General features: G+C 49.2%; 1 protein-coding gene across 1 annotated transcript in view; it reads right to left on the bottom strand.

Moving 5' to 3' along the window:
* The window catches only part of BACH2 (BTB domain and CNC homolog 2), a 111217-nt gene that overhangs the window by 14438 nt on the left and 75012 nt on the right, over positions 1 to 21767 (bottom strand). Inside the window, 2 exon segments of the mRNA XM_038761149.1 lie at positions 1110 to 1965; positions 1967 to 2646. Of these exon segments, the coding sequence (XP_038617077.1) occupies positions 1110 to 1965; positions 1967 to 2646 (1536 nt within the window).

Below are 21767 nucleotides of genomic sequence, written 5' to 3' on the forward strand. Positions count from 1 at the left end.
GTGCTCAAAGTAAAACACTCTGAGTTCCTCCCACAAGGGCCCACCCCTACAGAGGTGATGGAGGCTCCCTGCCCTGCTCATCACAGGATTCTGACAAGAGTCGCCCATAATAATAATAATAATAATGATAATATCAGTGGTATTTCTAAAGCACCTACTACATGCCAAGCACTGTACTAAGGCCTGAGGTAGCTAGAAGATAATCGGGTTAGACACAGTCCCGTAGTCCCTGACATACACGGGACTCAAAGGATAATCAATCAATCAATCAATCGTATTTATTGAGCGCTTACTGTGTGCAGAGCACTGTACTAAGCGCTTGGGAAGTACAAGTTGGCAACATATAGAGACGGTCCCTACCCAACAGTGGGCTCACAGTCTAGAAGGGGGAGACAGAGAACAAAACCAAACATATTAACAAAACAAAATAAGCAACGGGGAGAAGGGGCACTGACTCTCCATTTTACAGATGAGGAAACGGAAGCACGGAGAAGTGAAATGACATGCCCAAGGTCACCCAGCACGCAAGTGAGGGGCCAGGATTAGAACTAGGTCCTCTGACTCCCAGCCCGGGTTTTTTCTACTGGGCCTCGCTGGTTCTCGTGAACAGACTCCCGGTGGCGGACTTTCTGACCCAAACTCCCACCCTTCTGAAAATCCCGGCAGCTCCCTTCTTGCCTTCCCACACTTCAAACTTTTAGACTGTGAGCCCACTTTTAGACTGTGAGCCCACTGTTGGGTAGGGACTGTCTCTATGTGTTGCCAATTTGTACTTCCCAAGCGCTTAGTACAGTGCTCTGCACATAGTAAGCGCTCAATAAATACGATTGATTGATTGATTGATTCAAACGCAAAAGCCGTCTGGGATTCTGGCCCACCCGGAGGATGGGGCAGAGATGGGGGTGGGAGGAGGGACGGGGCAGAGAAGGATGGATGGGTGAGAGATTCGCCTGTCCTGCCTCCCTCCCTGGCTCTGGCTGGTCGACGGGTAAATCCTTCCTCCGGGCCCAAGACTCTCTTAACCGAGTGACGGGGGGGATCGAGGGGACGGGTGGGCGAGTGGGACGTGGGGAGGAGGGTGACCGGGTTCTCGCCTTCGTAATCCCTACCTCGTGTCCCCTGTCTTGCACGGGGCATGACTCACTGTCTGCTTCCGAGAACGACCCCGACTCGTCGCTGGAGTTGGTTCCGTAGGACTGCTCGCATTTGATCTGGGGCCGCGCCTGGCCGTAGAGGCCGTCCCCCGCCAGCCCCGGCTCCTGCGGCTCGGCCGCGAGGCAGCGGGCCCCCTGGGAGCAGGGGGACGAGGAGAACTCACAGAGCGGGAGGCTGCACGGCGAGCCGCCGCTGCCGTCCTCGGCGTACGAGTACGACGAGCAGGAGCTCGAGGTCCGGGTGCGCGTCTCCGGGGGCGGGGAGCGTGGGCACACTTTGATGGGCACCGGGCAGCTGGGGTTGGGCCGCAGCCTCCCGGCCACGTGGTCCGGGACCGGCCCGCCGTGGGGGTAGGGCTGGCCGGGCCCGGGCCATACCCCCTTGGGCGCCGGCTCCGAGGGCTCTCTGTCCAGCCCGGCGGGGTAGGCGTGGGGCGCGGGGCTGCCCTGCTCGCCGGCGCCCGGGGAGAAGATGACGCTCCTGCGGTCCAGCTCGCCTTCCTGCTTGCACGGCGCCTCGAAGCCCGGGCCCCTGAGAGGGGAGCAGGCCCCGAAGGCGGCCGCGTCCTTCTGCGCGGCGGGGGGCGGCCCGTAGCCGCCCGCCGGAGGGCCGTAGTCCGTCCTGTGGTCACCCTGAGATGCCCTCTTGTCCGGAGGGGGGCACGCCGGGCTCCGGGCGAAGGGCTGCTGGGAGGAGGGGACGGGCGGGCCGGCCGAGTCCGCGCTCTTCGTCCCGTCCGAGAAGGGCCGGAGGCGGGGAGGCGGGGAGGCGCCGCCGCCGGGGGGGCCGCCGGTCCACGTAGGCCGCGGCGGGCTCCCTGCCGTCCATGTCCACGTCCCCCTCTCTGTCCCGGCCGTCGGGCTCGTCCGCCGACAGGCAGAGGGTGACGCTCTCCTCTTCGTTCTCCTCGCCCTGAGGTTCGCTCTTGATCTGGCCCAGCACCAGGGCCGTCCGGAGGCCGGGCCCGGGGTCCTCTCCGCCGAATGTGCTCGCAAAACCTGAGGTACCGATGAGGGGGGCGGTGAAGACGTTCTTGGCGCAGGCCAGCTGGTACTTCTTGTATCTCGGGTAGCGAGGGAGCGCGTCTCCGGCCACGTGGTCCTTGCCCGCGGCCGGCACGTCAGGGCAGGGCGGGGGCACGCCCCTCTCGCCCTCGGCCACGGGCGCCGCCGGCTCCGAGGGCGTCATCCTCTCCCTCGGGCAGGACACCTTCGACGTCTCCGACTCCATCGTCTCGTCCTCCTCCTCCTCCTCCCCCTCCGAGTTCTCGGCGTCGTGCATGCGCTGGCACGGGGTGTCCCTTTTGCGCAGGAAGAGGCCATCCTCGCTGTTCAGCAGCTGCGTCTGCAGGAAGCGAAAGCAGGAGTCCTCGAGGTTGTGCATGCGCAGGAACTCGGCGCAGTGGATCACCTCCTCGATGTTCTCCCGGCTGAGCAGCAGCTTGGCGGTGTAGGCGAACTGGAGCAGCGGGCCGAAGCCCCGGGCCGTGACCTGGAAAACAAACCGGAGAGATCGCCGGAGTTACCATCGGCTCCTCTACTGGCCCGCGGGCCCCGGGGCGGGGAGAACAATACGATAATAATAATCGGGGCATCCGCTAACTGCTTACTGCTTGCCGGGCACGGTCCTAAGAGCTGGGGTGAAAAGCAGCGGGGCTCGGTGGAAAGAGCCCGGGCTCTGGAGTCAGAGGTCATGGGTTCAAATCCCGGCTCCGCCACCTGTCGGCTGTGTGACTTTGGGCAAGTCACTTCACTTCTCTGGGCCTCTGTTACCTCATTTGTAAAATGGGGATGAAGACCGTGAGCCCCCCGTGGGACAAACTGATCGCCTTGTAACCTCCTCAGTGCTTACAACAGTGCTTTGCACATAGTAAGCGCTTAATAAATGCCATTATTATTATTATTATTACAAGCAAATCGGGTTGGACGAGGTCTCTGTCCCACCTGGGGCTCACTGTCTCAATAAGGGAGGTCACCCTTGGCTCTGACACCCTCGGGCTGCTCCTCGAAGGCGGGGGTCCTGTCTGCCAACTCTGCGATCCTCACTCAGTACGGTGCTCTGCTCCCAGAAGGCGTCCAAAAAACATTATCCCTCCGTGGGCTGAAGTACTATATGGTAGCATGCAAGCTCCCTGTGGGCCACTTCTTTATCTCTTTATTTTGCAAGCACGCAGTACAGTGCCCTGCACACGTTAGGCGTTCAGTGACTACGACGCTAGATTGAAACTGATTGAAGTAGAGGGTAAGCTCCCTGTGGGCAGAAAATGCATTATTTTTGCTTTGGGACTGCCCAAGAGCTTAATACAGTACTCTGCGAAGGGTGTGTGCGCTCAGTAAACACCTCTGATTGATTGAATGGGTCACTCCTTGTTTTTACGTCTCCCAAGAGCTTAGTATGGCGTTCTGCACACAGTGGGCACTCGGTAAATGCTATCATCAATCTGTAATTTATTGTTTTATCTATCTGTATTAAAGTCCGTCTCCCCCACTACACCGTGAGCTCGTTGTTGGGTAGGGACCGTCTCTATATGCTTCCAACTTGGACTTCCCAAGCGCTTAGTCCAGTGCTCCACACACAGTAAGCGCTCAATAAATACGATTGAATGAATGAATTACTCTTTTTGGACTTCCATCCGCCCCATCTAACGACTACTACTCCCACTAAGAGAAGCGGTTTAATCTCTGATCCGGTCAGTGGTGATCCTACCTCTAATTCTGTCTCCCCATGGTCACAGCTGCCCCCTGTCATGACACGCTCAGAGGCAGACATTTCCCAGACTGGGTGACTGAAAGAGACCAGGGATCCTGGGAATGCTGGGAACTACTCATTCCCCAACTAATCAATCTTGGAAGACGGAGTAGGAGGGTTTTTAAAATTATTATTATTATTAGTTCTCAGCAACGTTGAGGGAAACAACTGCTGCTTGTTTAGAAGGAACGTGGAAAATGTGGTGGAGGTGGGGAAGCTCAAGATAAATATTTCATTCCCGCTCGAGTGAGGAGAAAGGACGGGTAAAACCTACCAGTGTTGTTGGATTCAGCACTCTCTAACATTCATTCAATCGTATTTATTGAGCGTTTACTGTGTGCAGAGCGCTGTACTAAGCGCTTGGGAAGTACAAGTTGGCAACATATAGAAATGGTCCCTACCCAACAGCGGGCTCACAGTCTAGAAAACGTGTTTAGTTTGAACAGCATGAGCTAAGGGAAGCCCCACATAAATAAACTTGAGGTTCGCAGTACCCCAAAACTCTCGAGGATCTCAGCCATTTCACTGGACATTTGGAAGATTGTTTTTCTTACTGATATGATTTCGGCAAAACCAACTGATGGGATTCCCCGAGCAAGTAAATGACACCAAAGAAGCAAGGCACTGTTTTAAATAAATTACATCTCCCTGTCTCCCTCAGTATACTGTAAGCTGTTTGAGGACAGGAAGATGTTTCTTGTAAACTCCTTTGTGGGCAGGGAGCATGTCTATCAACTCTGTTATACTGTACTCTTCCAAGTGTTAAGTGCAGTGCTCCGCACACAGTAAGTGCTCAATAAAATACCACTAATTTACTGAAAGATCCAATAGGCCTCAAGGGGAGTGACAGTTCGAATCTAGCAGAGTACCTTGCAGAATTTCTATCACTGAGACCCTAATCCCTGTTTAGAAAAAAAAAAAGAGATGAAACAACTGCTTTAGAGATCAGTATTTCGGAGAGTCCCCGGGGTGCATGGCTCAGTGGAAAGAGCACGGGCTTTGGAGTCAGAGGTCACGGGTTCGAATCCCGACTCCGCCACATGTCTGCTGTGTGATCTTGGGCAACTTCTCTGGGCCTCAGTTACCTCATCTGTAAAATGGGGATTAAGACTGTGAGCCCCACGTGGGACAACCTGATCACCCTGTATCCTCCCCAGCGCTTAGAACAGTGCTTTGCACATAGTAAGCACTTAACAAATGCCAATTATTATTATTATTATTATTATTATAACCAAAAAGGCTCGTCTCTAACCCGAATGAAGGGGCAGCCTGATTTCGTGGTTTCTTTGGTATCTGTTGTGACCCTACTGAGCGGAAGCTCATTGTGGGCAGGGGATGTGTCTACCAACTCTGTTGTATTGCACTCTCCCAAGCGCTTAGTATCACGCACACAGTAAGCACTCAATAAATAGCACTGATGATGTGAATCCCTGTACTAGGCAGTTGAGGGAATCCAGCCAGGACCCCTGCCCTCAAAGAGATCATAGTTTAATGGTGTCTTTAAACACCGTGATTCAGTCCTGTCACGACCGCAGCACATCCGTGAGAGAGCCGTGGACCAGAACTTGTCAGTCAATGGCATTTATTGAGTGCTTACGGATTTGCTTAATCAAGAAAATGGGGATTGAGATGAGGGGACCGAAGTGCAGAGAAGTTAAGTGACTTGCCTGAGGTCACGGGGCAGACAAGGGACGGAGCCGGGATCAGAACCCAGCTCTTTCTGACTCCAAGCCCCATGCTCTATCCACTAGGCCACGCTGCTTTCCATCTCTGTGCCTCAGTTATCTCATCTGTAAAATGGGGATTAAAACTGCGAGCCCCATGTGGGACAACCTGATTACCTTGTATCTACCCCATCACTTACTGGCACATAGCAAGCGCTTAAACAAATACCCTAATAATTATTATTATTAACTCCTGTTGTACTGTACTCTTCCAAGTACTTAATACAGTGCTCTGCACACGCCAAGAACTCAATAAATACCACTGATGATGACGATGATGCCCAGCCCTCAGTAGAGAAGCAGCGCAGCTCAGTGGGAAAGAGCCTGGTCTTTGGAGTCAGAGGACTTGGGTTCAAATCCCAACTCCACCAATTGTCAGCTGTGTGACATTAGGCAAGTCACTTAACTTCTCTGTGCCTCAGTTCCCTCATCTGTAAAATGGGGATTAAGACTGTGAGCCCCACGTGGGACAACTGATCACCTTGTAACCTCCCCAGAGCTTAGAACAGTGCTTTGCACATAGTAAGTGCTTAATAAATGCTATTATTATTATTATTATTGCAGGGTTTAACATTCAGTAAGCACAGATGAATACAATCACTACTACGGATTCCTGTGAAGGTTTTTCTTTGAAGAGGCAGAAAACTGTCCGTTTCTTGGACTGAAAGATACCTTGACTTTGTGTTCACATTATTGAAGCACATGAGGGAGAACCAGAAAATAAGATTAAAGGCAGCCAGCTCTTCCCTTATATTTCTCCCCTAGTCTGGAAACTGTTTTAAAGGATTAGAAGGCACTTCTAATCTTATTTACTATAAATAGCAGATATTTTATCCTCACTGGCTTTTTTTTTTTTTGAGGTCAACAATGGATGCCCATTACACCAATTAAAAAAAAAAAAAGAATCAAAGAAACTGGGGACTTCATGTCTTTTCTTTTTACAGTAATGAAAAAAAAATCTTGCAGTGTATGGGAAGCAGGACAACTTGGAAACTCTTCTACATTAATGAAAAATAGCCTATTCACCAACAAGCAACATGGATCCCACTACACCAATTTAAAAAAAAAAGAATCAAAGGAACTGGGGACTTTATATCTTTTCTTTTTACAGTAATGAAAAAAAATTTTGCAGTGTATGGGAAGCAGGACAACTTGGAAACTCTTCTACATTAATGGAAAATAGCATATTCACCGACAAGCCTGCCTCTAAAAAAAGAATGCAAAACAATATACTTCATTTTTTAAGATTTGCTTACTGAGTACTCCAGCCATATGGCTTGGCCTGGTAAAGAAAGAAGATCAGGTGAATGAAAATAATAATAATAATAATGATAAAATGGAGATTTAACAACTCTAGTAATGGAGGTGGATTGAAAGTCTATTTTCTTGTTGACTTCTCAGCGACTGGAGTAAAATCGGCTCTGAGTTTTACCGATACAGTTTCAATACAAAGGGCCCAGCCCCCAAATGGGGATGCAGCAGATGTTTTTATGTTTTAAAGTAGAAAGCGAAAGCAAAATCAGCCACCCCCAGTGATGTGGTGAAACAGGCCTGCAGGTCCCCTTGTAAAACGCCTCCATCGAAAGTCAATTTTTATCTGGGGTTTTGGTTGAAGACCATCTGGCCCACCCGCAGGCCGAAGAACTTCTCAAACCGAGGCATTCCTGCTCTGGTGTCCCCGGGAACCCCCTCGGCTCCCTTGGCTTCTCGGAAGAAGGCGTAAACGTTCTCATCGGAAGGTAGCGCAAAGACAGGAGCCCTAAAGGGAACCTTTGCCTTCTCGACAACCAGATTTCCCCTTTCCTCTCACCGTCCCGTCCCACTTCTCGGTTGGTGGCCTAATTACTGCTCCGCTTGGACATCCAGGGGAAAAGGAGACCTTGAGCGGCACAGAGGAGGGAGGGAGGAGGGGAGGAAGGGCCCATTCTGGAAGGATCAGGGCGTCCAACTGTATCCCCCCCACCGCTTAGAACAGTGCTTTGCACATAGAAAGTGCTTAACAAATGCCATCTTTTTTAGAGAAGCAGCGTGGCTCAGTGGAAAGAGCACTGGCTCTGGAGTCAGAGGTCATGGGTTCGAATCCCGGCTCCACCACAAGTCTGCTGCAAGTCACTTAACTTCTCTGAGCCTCAGTTACCTCATCTGTAAAAATGGGGATTAAGACTGTGAACCCCACGTGGGACAACTTGATCACACTGTATCCCCCCCCCAGCGCTTAGAACAGTGCTTTGCATATAGTAAGCGCTTAACAAACGCCATCGTTATTATTACTACAACAATGAATAAACACATTACCTGCCCACAGTGAGCTTACAGTCTGGAGTGGGATGCTTGACTGTTCTGCTGGGGTCCCTTGCACCCCTTTCAGAATCCTCTGTGCCCCCCACCTCTGAAATAACAGTGGGGAGGGGGCCTCGACTATGCCCCTCCGGCGGCTACTTCATGCAGGAAGCGTGTGTTCGTGCTTAGAGAGAGATGACGCCGAGAAGGAAGGAAGTTGGGAGAATCGGACTGCTCCTGCAGCTACCGAATGGAGAGACTGCTGGGAGAAAACTAATTACAAAAACGTTGCCATCATCATCATCATCAATCGTATTTATTGAGTGCTTACTATGTGCAGAGCACTGTACTAAGCGCTTGGGAAGTACAAATTGGCAACATATAGAGACAGTCCCTACCCAACAGTGGGCTCACAGTCTAAAAGGGGGAGACAGAGAACAAAACCAAACATACCAACAAAATAAAATAAATAGAATAGATATGTACAAATAAAATTGCCAGTCACCAGCCCAAAAAGAGCGTTTGAAAGGTGACATGACTGAGCAAATAAGAGGTTTGTTACTATGCCGTATGACAGTCAGAGGAGAACTGCACTGAAAGTAAGGGAGAGGGACTTTGTGGGCCGCCCCTTGAAGGAGCGCTCCTATCTGGGAGCCTGATTTTGTGTCCCCCCTCAAATCTCCATCCCTCTCCCCGCCTTCCCCCAAAACAGGAGGCCCAGCCTGGATCAGCTGGCAGTGGCATTGAGGAAAACGCTTCTAACCCTCTGACTCTTAAGGGGTAACTTCATTAATTTAAAACTCTAGACCATAAGCACCTTCAGGTCAGGAATCGTGTCCAGACTCCGCCACTTTTTTTTAAGGCATTTGTTAAGTACTTACCGTGTGCCAGGCGTTGTTATAAGCGCTAAGGTAGATCCAAGCCGATCAGGTTGGACACAGGCCATGTCCCGCATGGGGTTCACAGTCTTAATCCCCATTTTACAGGTGAGGTAACTGAGGCACAGAGAAGTTAAGTGACTTGTTCAAAGCGACACAGTAGAAAAGTGGCAGAGCCGGGATGAGAACCCAGGTCCTTTGGATTCCCAGGTCCATGGTCTATCAACTAGGCCGCTTATCTGCTGTATGACAATGGGCAAGTCGCTTAACTTCTCTCTGCCTCAGTTCCCTCATTTTGTAAAATGGGGATTCAATAACTGTTCTCCCTCCGACACAGATCGTGAGCCTTGTGCGGGACAGAGACTGTGACCAACCCGATTAGGGCTTAGAACAGGGCAGGACACATTCTAAAAACTTAATATATGCCATATTACCATCTGTACTATTTTGTGCTCTCCCAAGTGCTTAATATACTTCTCTGCACACAGAAAGTGCTCAAAAAATACCACTGATTGAATGATTGATCAACAGATGATCATCAAACCAATTCATCCCATTTCCCCTTCGTAGAGGAGAAAGAAATGGAAGAGAGAACTTGAGTAGCAAAACTATGGTGTTGATTTCAATTTGCCTTCAAAAGTTGATGGTCTTGACTTATGCTGATCTCCCAGTTGCTCTTTGGCTACCCAAGGCCCGATAAAAGTCGAGGATTACCTTGATTTTGACCACCCCTTGTTTTCCAGAAGCACAATGAAAAATGGTCAGAATGGCAGTTGTCGTGTTAAAGTGGTTACAGTTGGCCAAACACTTCGCTAAGTGCCTCGGGTGAATACAATTGGGTCAGACAGAGCCCCTATCCCACATGAGGCTAGCTGGGTAAGTGGGAGGGAGAATAAGTACTGAATCTCCAGCGCCAGATGAGGAAACTGAGGTCCAGAAAAGTGAAGTGATTCACCCAAGATCACACAGAAGGCAAGGGGTAGAACTGGGGTTAGAACCCAGATCTCCTGATTCCCAGCCCTGCGCTCTTTCCACTGGGGCACCCGGCTCGGGCCCTCCTGAAGCGCTTAGTCAATGTCATTACTGCACCTCCACTAAGGGCCAGACATAAATCATCCCTTTCAAAAAAGGAAACCAGGAAGAGAGCAATGAAATCTTCCGAGGGGAAGAGAGGGCGGGGGGGGTGAGGGCCCAGAGGAGGAAGGGCAGGCAAGCTAAGATGACCAAGCGAATCTGAAGGCAAAGGGAGGGAAAAACTTAATGGACAAGGTGAGGACCCGTGGCACACCACGGGTGAACAAAACCAGCTGACTGAAAAGCCCAAAATATCATCAGAGAATGGGAGCAGCAGGAGCTCAATAAAGAAAAACCGCACCACCCTGAACTGAGGGTATCAACAACCTGTTCAGAAGAGCTTCCAGCAAACCAAACAAAGAGAAAAGAGGATGTGTAAACACAGAAGGAAGCTCCCTAAATACCGAAGAAATAAATCAGTTGAGGGAAGTGGAGGGGGTGGGAGGCTGGATGGGAGGAAGACAGGCCAGCAACTGGCTGAAAAGTTCATTCATATGAGGCTCAGGGTGGCCTCGGGTCACACTGGATACTTTCTCTCTGTCCCCTAAAGCAGGAATAATAATAATGGTATTTGTTTTTTGAAGTGCTTATTAATATCTGTCTCTCCCTCTAGACTGTAGGCTCGATATGTGCAGTGAACGTGTCTACCAATGATGTCATATCACACTCTCCAAAGGGCGTAGTACATTGCTCTTCACACAGTAAGCGCTCAATGAATACGACCGATTGATTGCTTCTAGACTGTGAGCCCACTGTTGGGTAGGGACTGTCTATGTTGCCAACTTGTACTTCCCAAGTGCTTGGTACAGTGCTCTGCACACAGTAAGTGCTCAATAAATACGATTGATTGATTGATTGATTGATTGATTGTCAAACACTGTTTTAAGCATTGGGGTTGATACGAATATATTAGGCTGGACACAGTCCCTGTCCCGCTTGGGGTTTACCGTCTAAGTAGGAGGGAGAAAAGAGGCACAGAGGCACAGAGAAGTGAAATGAATTGCCCAAGGTCCTGCAGCAAGTATTTGGCAGAGCTGGGATTAGAACCCAGGTCCTTTAACTCCCATGTTGCTTCTATGTTACCCCTGTTCTTTTCTTCCAGTCCTACAGGAAAGCACAGGATGAATCAACCAAGCAAAATCATTTTGCTTTCTCACCCGGCCGGAAGAGCGTGTGGTTTAACTCATCTGCGTTATGACTTACTGGACCCCAGGACAATACATCTGACATATGCAAGAGGGGAAAGTCAAAATTTGGCACATGACTAGATAATTAAGCAATTAGCACTGTTAACAGGTGGGGCACAATCGTATAGTGTATATAATCTGTATCCCTGCAGGGAGGCATTTTTTTTAAAAGAGAAATTGGTCAAGTATCTTTCTTTAAAAAAAAATGAATAATGATAATAATGATGATGGTATTTGTTAAGTGCTCACTACGTGCCAGGGACTGTACTAAGCCCTGGGGTGGATACAAGCAAATCAATCAATCAATCGTATTTATTGAGCGCTTACTGTGTGCAGAGCACTGTACTAAGCGCTTGGGAAGTACAAGTTGGCAACATATAGAGACAGTCCCTACCCAACAGTGGGCTCACAATCTAAAAGCAAATTCATTCATTCAATCGCATTTATTGAGCGCTTACTGTGTGCAGAACACTGTACTAAGCACTTGGGAAGTACAAATTGGCAACATATAGAGACGGTCTCAACCCAACAACAGTCTAGAAGGGGGAGACAGATCCAATCGGACACAGTCCCCGTCCCGAGTGGGGTTCACAGTCTCAATCCCCATTTCACAGATGAGGTCACTGGGGCCCAGGGAAGTGACGTGACTTGCCCAAGGTCACACAGCAGACACGTTTTATTGTTGGTAATCTTTAGTAGTCCAGAAGTGGTCGCAGCCCCAGTTCTGCACACTGTAAGTGCTTAAGGAATGCCATCATAATGATGATGAAGATGATGATTACAATAACAAGCAGTCAATGGAGCCCTTTCCCCTTCTCCACTGGAGAATGGAGAGATTGACTGATTCATTCACTGCTGGCTCTTCCCCCAGATAGCCCAATTCTGGTTTCCTTCCGCCCATGAGATCAGCATAATCGAAGAGAAGAGGGTTTTGCTGACAGTCGGGCAGAACCAGAAGAGGGAGCCCCAGAATACAAATTGTTTTTATCTGGGTCAGCAAGAAAAAAGAGTTGAGAGAAGAAAGAGAGGGAAACACACAGGCAAAGTGATGTTGTTCGCGGAGGGAGGCTTGCATTCTCTCAAAACGGGTGCTCACCTGAAAACTGGGAGCAGGGTTCAATCGTAATACGGAAACCAGAGTTTAGGCAACATATGGAATCAATTCTAAGAAGTCACAAAGCATCCTGGCCTCGTGGAAGGAACACAGGTCCCGGAGTCGGAGGACCTGGGGTCTAATCCGGCCCTGCTGGTTGCCTGCTGCGTGACCTTGGGTAAGTCACGTCACTTCTCTGGGCCCCAGTGACCTCATCTGTAAAACGGGAATTAAGTGTCTGTTCCCTTTCCTACTTACACTGCGAGCCCCATGTGGGACAGGAGCTATGCCTGACCTAATAATCTTGGTACAATACTAGACATTTAGTAGGCGCTTAACAGATGCCACGATGACCATTTTGTGTAAATACTGCCAAGAAAGCTTTATCTCAAAAGTCATAAAACTGGCCAGTGAAGAATAACTCTTATTCCTCATGTAAGTTGACAAAGTAGCAAAGTAGCCCGGTGGAAAGAGCACAAGACTGAGAATCAGGAGACTTGGGTTCTAATTCTGACTTCGCCACTTGCCTCCTGTGTTACTTTTGGGCAACTCACCTAATTTCTCTGTGCCTCAGTTCCCTCATCTGTACAATGGGGATTCAAAACTTGTTCTCCCTCTCCTTTATGCTCCGAGCCCTCTTTGGGACAGGGACCGGGTCTGATCTGATCGTACTACGTCTTTGCCACAGTCCTGGGCACCGAGCAGGCGCTTAACCAACTCCACAATTTATTAGTCACCCATCTTTACTCTCTCTCTCTGCTTTTCCTTAGCCACCAGATGGCAGGGGAGCAGACGTGCAGCCGCAAAAATAGAGCGGGCGGGTGTCGGGCTGTGCTTAGAAGAGCAGATCAAATTTAGCATTACTTAGCAGGATTAGGTTTACACGCTGACAAGAGATTGGTGTCACTCAATGGAAGGTGGCAACACCAAAGCCCTAAAAATAGCTCTGGGTACCATAGTCCTTGGAGAACCCGACACTGCAGACTGCAGTAGAGTCACAGCAGAGGCTACCCTGAGGACCGAGGCTATTTGGCCGAAGTGACAGAGATTGAAAGCATGAGAACGGGAGGGCTTGGGGTAGGCGAGTCTAGGGAAATCGGGGGTCTGGAGTGCGTCACATGCCTCCCACCCTTGATCCTCAAGGGGAAAAATCCAAACGACTCAGCGTTTAAGCGCCTGAAGAATTAGGAAGGATTAGCTGGGTCCCCATCTTTTCGTTGTTGTTATTATGGTATTTGTTAAGTACTTACTATGTGTCAGGCACTGTACTAAACGCGGGTGTAGAGACATCTAATCGGGTCGAGCACAATCCATGTCCCATATGGGGCTCACAGTCTTAACCCCCATTTTATAAATGAGGGAACTGAGGCCCAGGGAAGTCACTTCACTTCCCCGAGGTCACACAGCAGTCATCCATTCATTCAATCGTATTTAATGAGCACTTACTGTGTGCACAGCACTGTACTAAGTGCTTGGGAGAGTACAACACTAAACAGACACATTCCCCACCTACAATGCGCTTACAGTCTAGAGGTCTACAGTTTATAGCAGGTAAGTGGCAGAACCAGGATTAGAACCCAGGTCCTTCTGACTCCCAGGGCCAGGGTGGGCCTCTCAGAGTCTAAGGAAAGGAAGGTACATAGCTTATTTCTTAAAAGCAGGGCAGAAGAAAGAGATAGCAGGAAGGGGGTTAAGTTATGAGGCTAGGTGGGGAGTTGGGAAAATGGGGGGAGGACTGGAATTTGAGCAGGGATGCAGAGCGCATCTGTCCAGTGTTTGGGGCAACTGTAAGATGGTCCCTCACACTGTAAGATTTTGAGAGTAGGATCCATGGGTTTTTTTTAATTTTTCTGCATTCCCCAAGGGTCTAGTTCAGTGCTCTGCACTTAGCAGGTGTTTAATCAATGGTGATGATGATGATAATTGTGGTATTTCTTAAGCACTTACTAAGCTCTCTGTGTTAAGCAACAGAGTAGATATAAGCCGTGATGATGATGATGATATTTGTTGAACCCTTATCATGTGCCAAACACTGTAGATACGAGAGATGCAGGTTGGACACAATCCCTGTCCCAAATGGGGCTCACAGTCTACGTAGGAGGAAGTAGGATTTAATCTCCATTTTACAGATGAGGAAACTGAGGCCCAGAGAAGTGAAGTGACTTGCCCAAGGTCACACAGCAGACAAGCGGTGGAGCCGGGATTAGAACCCCTGACCTTCCAACTCCCAGGCCTGTGCTCTATCCACTGTGCCATGCTGGGGGAAAACAATCCCTAAAGGTCGCTTTCTCATCCCACGGCCCACACATGCAGTCTGAAGTTTGGGTTAAAATGTTTCTCCCCCGACCCCGGGCAGTGTCCCTTAGGGGTCTCCACGCCAGGTGGGAGGATGGGAATTGAGCGATCACAGCGGCTGGCCCAGGCTTTGTTCCGAGCTTGAGTTCTTTCGCAGTCCAGCCCACAGACGCTTGATATGTTGGGAAATCCACTATAAACAGACCGGGGCAAGAGCCAGCAGATAAAGCATTGCCTTGTTTACCATAGCTCCCTCACAAAGCTAGGTGTATCACAGAACCTAAACAAATAAACACAAGCGCTGTAATTTTCTCTGGATCAAAGATCACTCACTAAATAACATGCATACACACATCCCTTCATGGGGGCCTTTAAAGAAAGTGGTACAAGGCCTGACAAGTCAGGCTAGAGACGGCGCCTTCCAACAGCTCTCCTCGATGGCTGTTTTCTCACATTTATAATAATAATAATAGTAGTAATCGTGGTATTTGTTAAGCAAATAGTCTTCTAAGCTAATCACTGTTCTAAGCGCACTGGTCCCTGTTCCACATAGGCTCACAGTCTTAATCCTGTTTTACAGATGAGAGGACTGAGGCCCAGAGAAGTGAAGTGCCTTGTCCCAGGTCACACAGCAGGCAAGTGGCAGAGTCAGGATTAGAACCCAGGTCCTTCTGACACCCAAGCCCGTGCTCTATCCGCAGGGCCACGCTGGTTCGCAGCTGATGAGGGAGGAGGGAGGTGGCACGTCTGATTTTCGGGAATGTGGTTCACTCGTTCTTGTAGCAAAGGAGGAGGCGGTCAAGGGGGTACTTTGATCTATCTATCCCAGTGCTTTGCTAAGCGCTGGGGTAGATATGGGATCATCACATCAGACACAGTGGCTGCCCCATATACAACTCCCAACTTAATACCATTTTACTGAGGCCTAGAGAGGTTAAGTGACTTGCCCAAGGTCACCCAGCAGGTCGGGGACAGGGCTGGAACCGGAATCTGGGTACCTTGACTTCCCACCCCAAAGGCCCTTCCACTAAGCCATCCTGCCTCCAATGATTTGGGAAGTTTGTTCCAAAAACCCGTGGAACCGAGCTACCCTGAAAGGGTTTTTAAGCGGTAAGTAGTCAATAAATAACACTGATTGATTGACAGTATGTGCCAAGTGCCTACTGGAAGCAGAGCACTGTGCTAAGGGCTTGGGAGAGGAGAACAGAGACGCGATCCCTGCCCTCGAAAAGCTTGCAGTCTAATGGTGAAAGGATTCCACTCTTTCGGTACGCTCTTTTTTCTCTAACGCCTTCCTCGTCATCGCACTCGGGATCCTGTCCGTGAGTGACGGTCACAAAGACCCCTGGATGGCTTTCGAAAAAATCCGATGTCATCAGCACCGTCCGTCGTCCTCTTGTGAATGATGAGAGGAGAACAGGGGATTGGGAGTGGGACGCTATTCCAGCCGGGTGTGATGATGCTGGGAGGTCAGGGAGCGGCCCTGCCCGGAAATCTCCAAAAAACCTGCTCGCCTGCATTGTCATTTCCGGTCCACCACGTTCTTGGGTTGCGCTCACAAAAACGAGGGCGACTTCATCAAATCACGTCCTCCCTGAAATCCACCCCATTTGCCGGTTGGTTCGGCGAGGCAATGAATACGCCCCTCTGAGGAACTCATTAAAACCGAGAAGAAAATAGCCCGTGTCGGAGAGCTCTGCACCCCAGACCGGTGATTATGATAATCCCCAATTCAGTCGTTCCCCTCTTTCTAAGAAACTCCACCATTCAGACCCGGCTGAATGGACTAATAACGCCACAGCTCAATTCAGTAAATCGGGCTGGCCCTTCCTCAAAGACAGAAACAGGCGAAAACCATTTCCTTTTCTTCTTTCTCTCCGAAAAGAGCGTTCGGCCGCGCAGCTCGCAATCCTTGCCGGAAAAAGCCCCTTCGGAAGGGCAAATTCTCGAAACGATGCAAGAATCAGCGGAGAAGAATGGAAGCTCATTTTAAATCAGTGTACCATGTACAAACGCTGTCTTACAAATAGGATTATTTAATTTAAGCCTCAGATTTGTCAAGCTCCATTACTTCCAATGGGGCCTGTCGTTTCTTGAGTTCATTATGGATCAGGATTATATTACAATTTATGTTAGGTTAAGGCATCGCTTAGCTACGAGGAGGTTTGAGGAAAAAAAAACCCTACACAGCAGCGTCAGTGAATAGAGCAAAGTCACGGCTCGGCTCTGAAGGGCAAAAAGTCATTTTGTTAAATGAGGATCCAAGCCGGCCTCTCCCGAGATTGTTACTAATAAATAAAAGGCCTCTGGGAAAAGAGCTATGTGTACGCTGGATCTATTTTCAGCTTGCATCAGCAGCAGCTGCTGCCCCTGGGATCACGGCTACGCATCCCCCTCCACCACATGCAATCACGCCAGTGTTGCAACCGGGAAGATAATGAAAGAGCATGGCATAAATCTATACTTGAGTGGAATGCTAAATGAGAAAAATAATACAAAAAGGGGGGGAAATAAACCACATTTTCGAGTCATTAGGAAGAAAGACTTTGACACATGAAGTGTTGCAACCATTAATAGCACTTATCATATAGAGTGGAGACAAAGAGACAAATTAATCAAACTGACAGAACTGGGCCATTTTATGCTAATGCCGGCTCCAGGATTTGGCTCCGTATTCCTCGGTGTCTGGAAAACTGATACCATTACAGGGCAGGAAATTTCCTGAATGACATGCAACAGATCATAAAAATTTCACACCCCGGCTGCAGAAACTCCACCAATGGCTCCCTAAATATGAAATGCACGGTTCCACAGAGAGAGAACCCAGAGCTAAGGAATGCAGAGATCGGAGGGAATAGTTCCCATTCGTGTAACGCAATGAGCCGCCCTTTTCTCGCCCGGAAAGTCATGGGGAGAAGCCACGGGCCCGCGAACTGATACGGAGCCAGGCTGGGCCACGGACGGGTGCTTTTATGTAGCAGCCCGATCCGCATTTCAAGGGCCTTTGGAGAAGACCACCTTGGTTCTCGGTCTCAATTTAATGGCCGTTCCAGTTTTTTTCCAAAATAAATATTTTTCAAAGGGAATCCGGAACTCGGACTCCAAAGCGGAAGAAGAAATGTGACAGTAGGGAAAATGAACCAGGCCAATGAGGGTGATTCCTGAAAACCAATGGCAAAAAGCAGAGTGAGACACACTCCATCAACCAATGGTATTTATTAAGCGCCTACTATACAGAGCACCGAATTAAGCGCTTGGAGAGTAGACTATGACAGGAGTTGGTACGCTCGTTCCCTGCTGGTAGGTTCCCCTCTCTGGATTGTATGTTCCTTGCGGGAAGGGAACGTGTCTACCAACTCTCTTTTAGTGTACTCTCCCAAGCGTGTAGTACAGCACTCGGGCTCAAATACCATTAAAAAAATAAAAAATAAACAAAATTGATTGGTGCAACAATGCTGAGGCCTAGGGGAAAAGGCACGGGCCTGGGAATTAGTGGACTTGGGTTCTAAACTCAGCTCTGCCCCTTTCCTGCTGTGTGACCTAGGGCAAGTCACTTCACTTTTTTGGGCCTCAGTTTCCTCATTTTTTAAATACATGTTCTCCCTCCTACTTATTTTGCAAGGCTCTGGAGGGAAAGGGACTGTGTCAGACCCAATAATCTTATATCCATCCAAGTGCTTGGTGAGGTGCTTATCAGCGCTTAAATAAATATCACAATGGAGAGGGTGGGGAGGTTTATCAAATGATCAGTCCTACACCCCATATGTTTTATCTCCTGATTATTAATTGTTCATTATGTATGCACTGACATGAAATTGGGAGGGATTACAAGAGGTTTGGGAACAAAGGAATGAAATTCAAAGTGACCGTGAAAATTTAAGACACGAGGTAAACACAGAACATAATCAACTAATCAATAATACTTACTGAGCACTTACTGTGTGCAGAGTGCTGTACTAAGATAGTTATGGATAGGGAATACATCTGCTAATTCTGCTGTAATGCGTTGAATGCTCCCAAGCACTCAGTACAGTGCTCTGCACATAATAAGCGCTCAATAGATACCACTGATGGATTGGGGGAGTTGGTAGACACGTTCCCTGCCCACACTGAGCTCACGGTCTAGAGGGCGAGACATTGCGGATATAATGTTCAACAAAGAAAAGAAGTGTAAAACCACTAAGGAAGATAAACAGATGCTCTAAATATAAGGTAGAGAATGACCGAAAAAAGATGCGCTGGTCATAGCACGCCATCCCCACTTCCCTCTTCTTCCCTCCCAAGAAATTTAAAAAAACCACATGACACCAGCGAATTTTCAGCAGCTTGACAGATAAGATTGGCATGAGTAGAAACCCTGTTGATCCAGAGAACCTCTCTGAAAATAAAAAAACTCTTTTATTAGGAAAGTTAATAGAGGTGTGATCATTAAGCCTGGAGAAAGGCAAGGCTGAGGGTGACTTAATTAAGAATGATCTTGAGGTACACAAAAGGTCATTATAAGAATGACGCTTCCATCGCCCTTAATGGCCAAACAAAAGAGAACTGACTTGCAGGAGAGAGTCAATAACAAAGGGATGAACTTCCTGACAGTATGAGCGATTAAATACAGGGAAAGAATACCACGGGAGACTGTGAAATATCTGTCCCCAGAGAGCAATAAAATCAGATGGGGCGATCTCTAGGATTCTCCAGGCAGTCTTGCTTGGAGGCAGAAGGTGGGATCTGATAACCTAGTGAGATCTTTCTCTCTTTCTCTCCCTCCCTCTCTGGTTTTTTTGATACTCTGGGTAAGGATGACCTACTCTGGGAAGTCAGGATTTAGAAGTCTTCATCGAGCAAATTTTAGGCTACGACTTGCAGGTACAGAAAGGTAATTTCAGTGTGTCTGAACTTAAATAAAAACAAAATTCCCCCCCAAAAAACGATTCAACACAAGTGGTTTTAATGTATTTCCAATTTTTTTTTCCTTCCTCCACTAAAGCAGTGCTCTGCTGTGGCTTGATTACTACTACTGCAGGTTTCAAGGTTTGCTAGGAGGTAGAGAAATAGGATGAAGAGAACAAAGAACTAGAAAATAGATGACTGGCTCTGACTTCCTCATCATTTTATAAGGAATGACCTATTTGTGCCTGTGGAACCAAAGGAACAGAGAGCTTTGGGTGAAAGGTTGGGAAATATTGGCAGGGGCCAGTTTGGAGAGGTTCTCAAAGATTATCCTTCCCTCCACCAGGAAACTGCCCAAACCCTCAACCTAATGATGCATGAATTTGAAAAACGGTAGGGATTAGGCAGAGTGTCTCAATCCGCCCTGTTTCCTAATAATAATAGTCGTAATTGTAGTCATAAGCATGGTATTTGTTTTACACTTACTATGAGCCAAGCACTGTATGAAGGGCTGGGGTAGAGAGGAGATAATCAGGTCAGACACGGTCTCTGTCCCACTGGGGCTCACAGTCAAATGTACACAAGTGCCCCTGACCACTTAGCTCTGGTCTGGTTAGTCTGAAGTCGGACAGATGGGCCTCGGAGGGAGGTCAAGGGGAAGGCCAGTTCCCCAATGTGGATGAGCTCATTGTGGGCAGGGAATGTGTCTGCCAACTCTGTTTTACTGTACTCTCCCAAGCCCTTAGTACAGTATTCTGCACACAGTAAGCGCTCAAGAAATACCACTGATTTACTGATTAAGTTGTGAGCCCAGTGTGGGACGAGGACTGTGCTTGTTCTGATTGACCTGTCCCTTGGCACAGTTCAAAGCACCCAAATACGTAAAATTGGGCTGGCCCCGGGGCACCCTACCGACTAGCCACTGTGGCCCCTGACAATTCAGGGGCAAGTAAGTCTTCGCCCGCCAGAGTCCCGGTCTAGCCTCAGTAGCAATAGTAGTAGTAATAGCATTTATTAAGCATTTACTAAGTGCAGAGCACTGAATGGCTCACAGATACCAGCAAACCAAAACCCCGGCCAGCAAAGCATGACTCCAGTTCACAGGTACCAGTAAAACAAACCCCTGGCTTACAGGTACCAGAGCACCAAGACTCCTGATGCTTCCCTGAAACTCTTTGGCCCGGATACATGTCAAGAGGGAATGAAGTGGAAACAAAAGGAGTAGGGTACTGGAGAAAGAGACAGAAACACACACAGAGAGAGAGAGGGCAGGAGGGAGATGGAGAGACTGAGGTGGATGCTAGAGAGAGAGAGGGCAGGAGGGAGATGGAGAGACTGAGGTGGATGCTAGAGAGGGAAAGAGCAGGAGAGGGATGGAGAGAGAGGACAGGAGGGGCAAGGAGAGACTGCAGTGGGTGCTGAGAGTGGGGTCAGGGATTGGAGAAGTGGGAGAGATGGTTGGTGAGGGGGGAGGGAGGGATTGGAGAGAGAGAGAGGGGAGGAGTGTGCTGAAGAGAGGGGAAGGAGAGGCTGAAGAGAGGGACATGAGGGGGGTGAGGGGAGGAAGGGCTGAAGAGGAGGAAGGAGGGGAATGAAGGAGACTGGAAAGAAAGAGGGGAAGTGGACTGAAAAATCACGAAGGCGTCCTTTGTTTCCAGACAGCGTCCAAAGAGGGCGATTCCTGGTTGCGCAGATGGTCGGCCGGGACCGGAGAGCGCAGGACGGGTTACAACCTGCTGAACAAGGGTGGCCCCATGCTTTCCCTGTTGCAGTGCATCTTAGTTACCAAGGACCTCCTCACCCTCAGTCTCCAGTCACACCGGCCAGAGGGATTCAGCCATCCCAGAGGAATCCCTCCCGATTCGGATCTCCGTATCTTTAATTTCTTCCCTATGGTACCTGCTAAGCACTTACTGTGTGCTAGGCCCTATTCTAAGCGCTGGGGTAGACGGAAGGTTGGACACAGTCCGTGTCCCGTGAGGGGCTCACAGTCTTAATCCCTATTTTACAGATGAGGGAGCTGAGGTCCAGAGAAGTGAAGCGACTTGCCTAAGTGGCGGAGCCGGGATTGGAACCCGGGTCCTTCTGATTTCCAGGCTCGGGCTCTATCCTCTAGAGAATGGCTGCTTCATCCTGGGGTGGGGGGGAGGGATGGGTTGAACTCCAGCTCCGCGGAGGTGTCCGTGGGAGAGGCCAGGGGCACGGGATCCAACGGTTGCAGGCTGCCAGGCTGTGCTGTTGAGGAATGGCTTGTACCCAGAATATAGTGTCCCTGCCTCAGCCACGGGGTGAAGGGAGGTGACTCATTCATCCAAGCTGCAGCTTGTGCTCCTGCCCAACGATCCTCCCTCCGGGGACCATCCCACCGCCCCGCCGAACTGGCTGCCTTCCTCTCCTGCGGGTGGCAGAAATTCCTTCACTCAGTTGGATTTATTGAGCCCTTACT

The sequence above is a fragment of the Tachyglossus aculeatus genome, chromosome 19 (assembly GCF_015852505.1).
Source record: "Tachyglossus aculeatus isolate mTacAcu1 chromosome 19, mTacAcu1.pri, whole genome shotgun sequence".
Classification (NCBI taxonomy): Eukaryota; Metazoa; Chordata; class Mammalia; order Monotremata; family Tachyglossidae; genus Tachyglossus; species Tachyglossus aculeatus.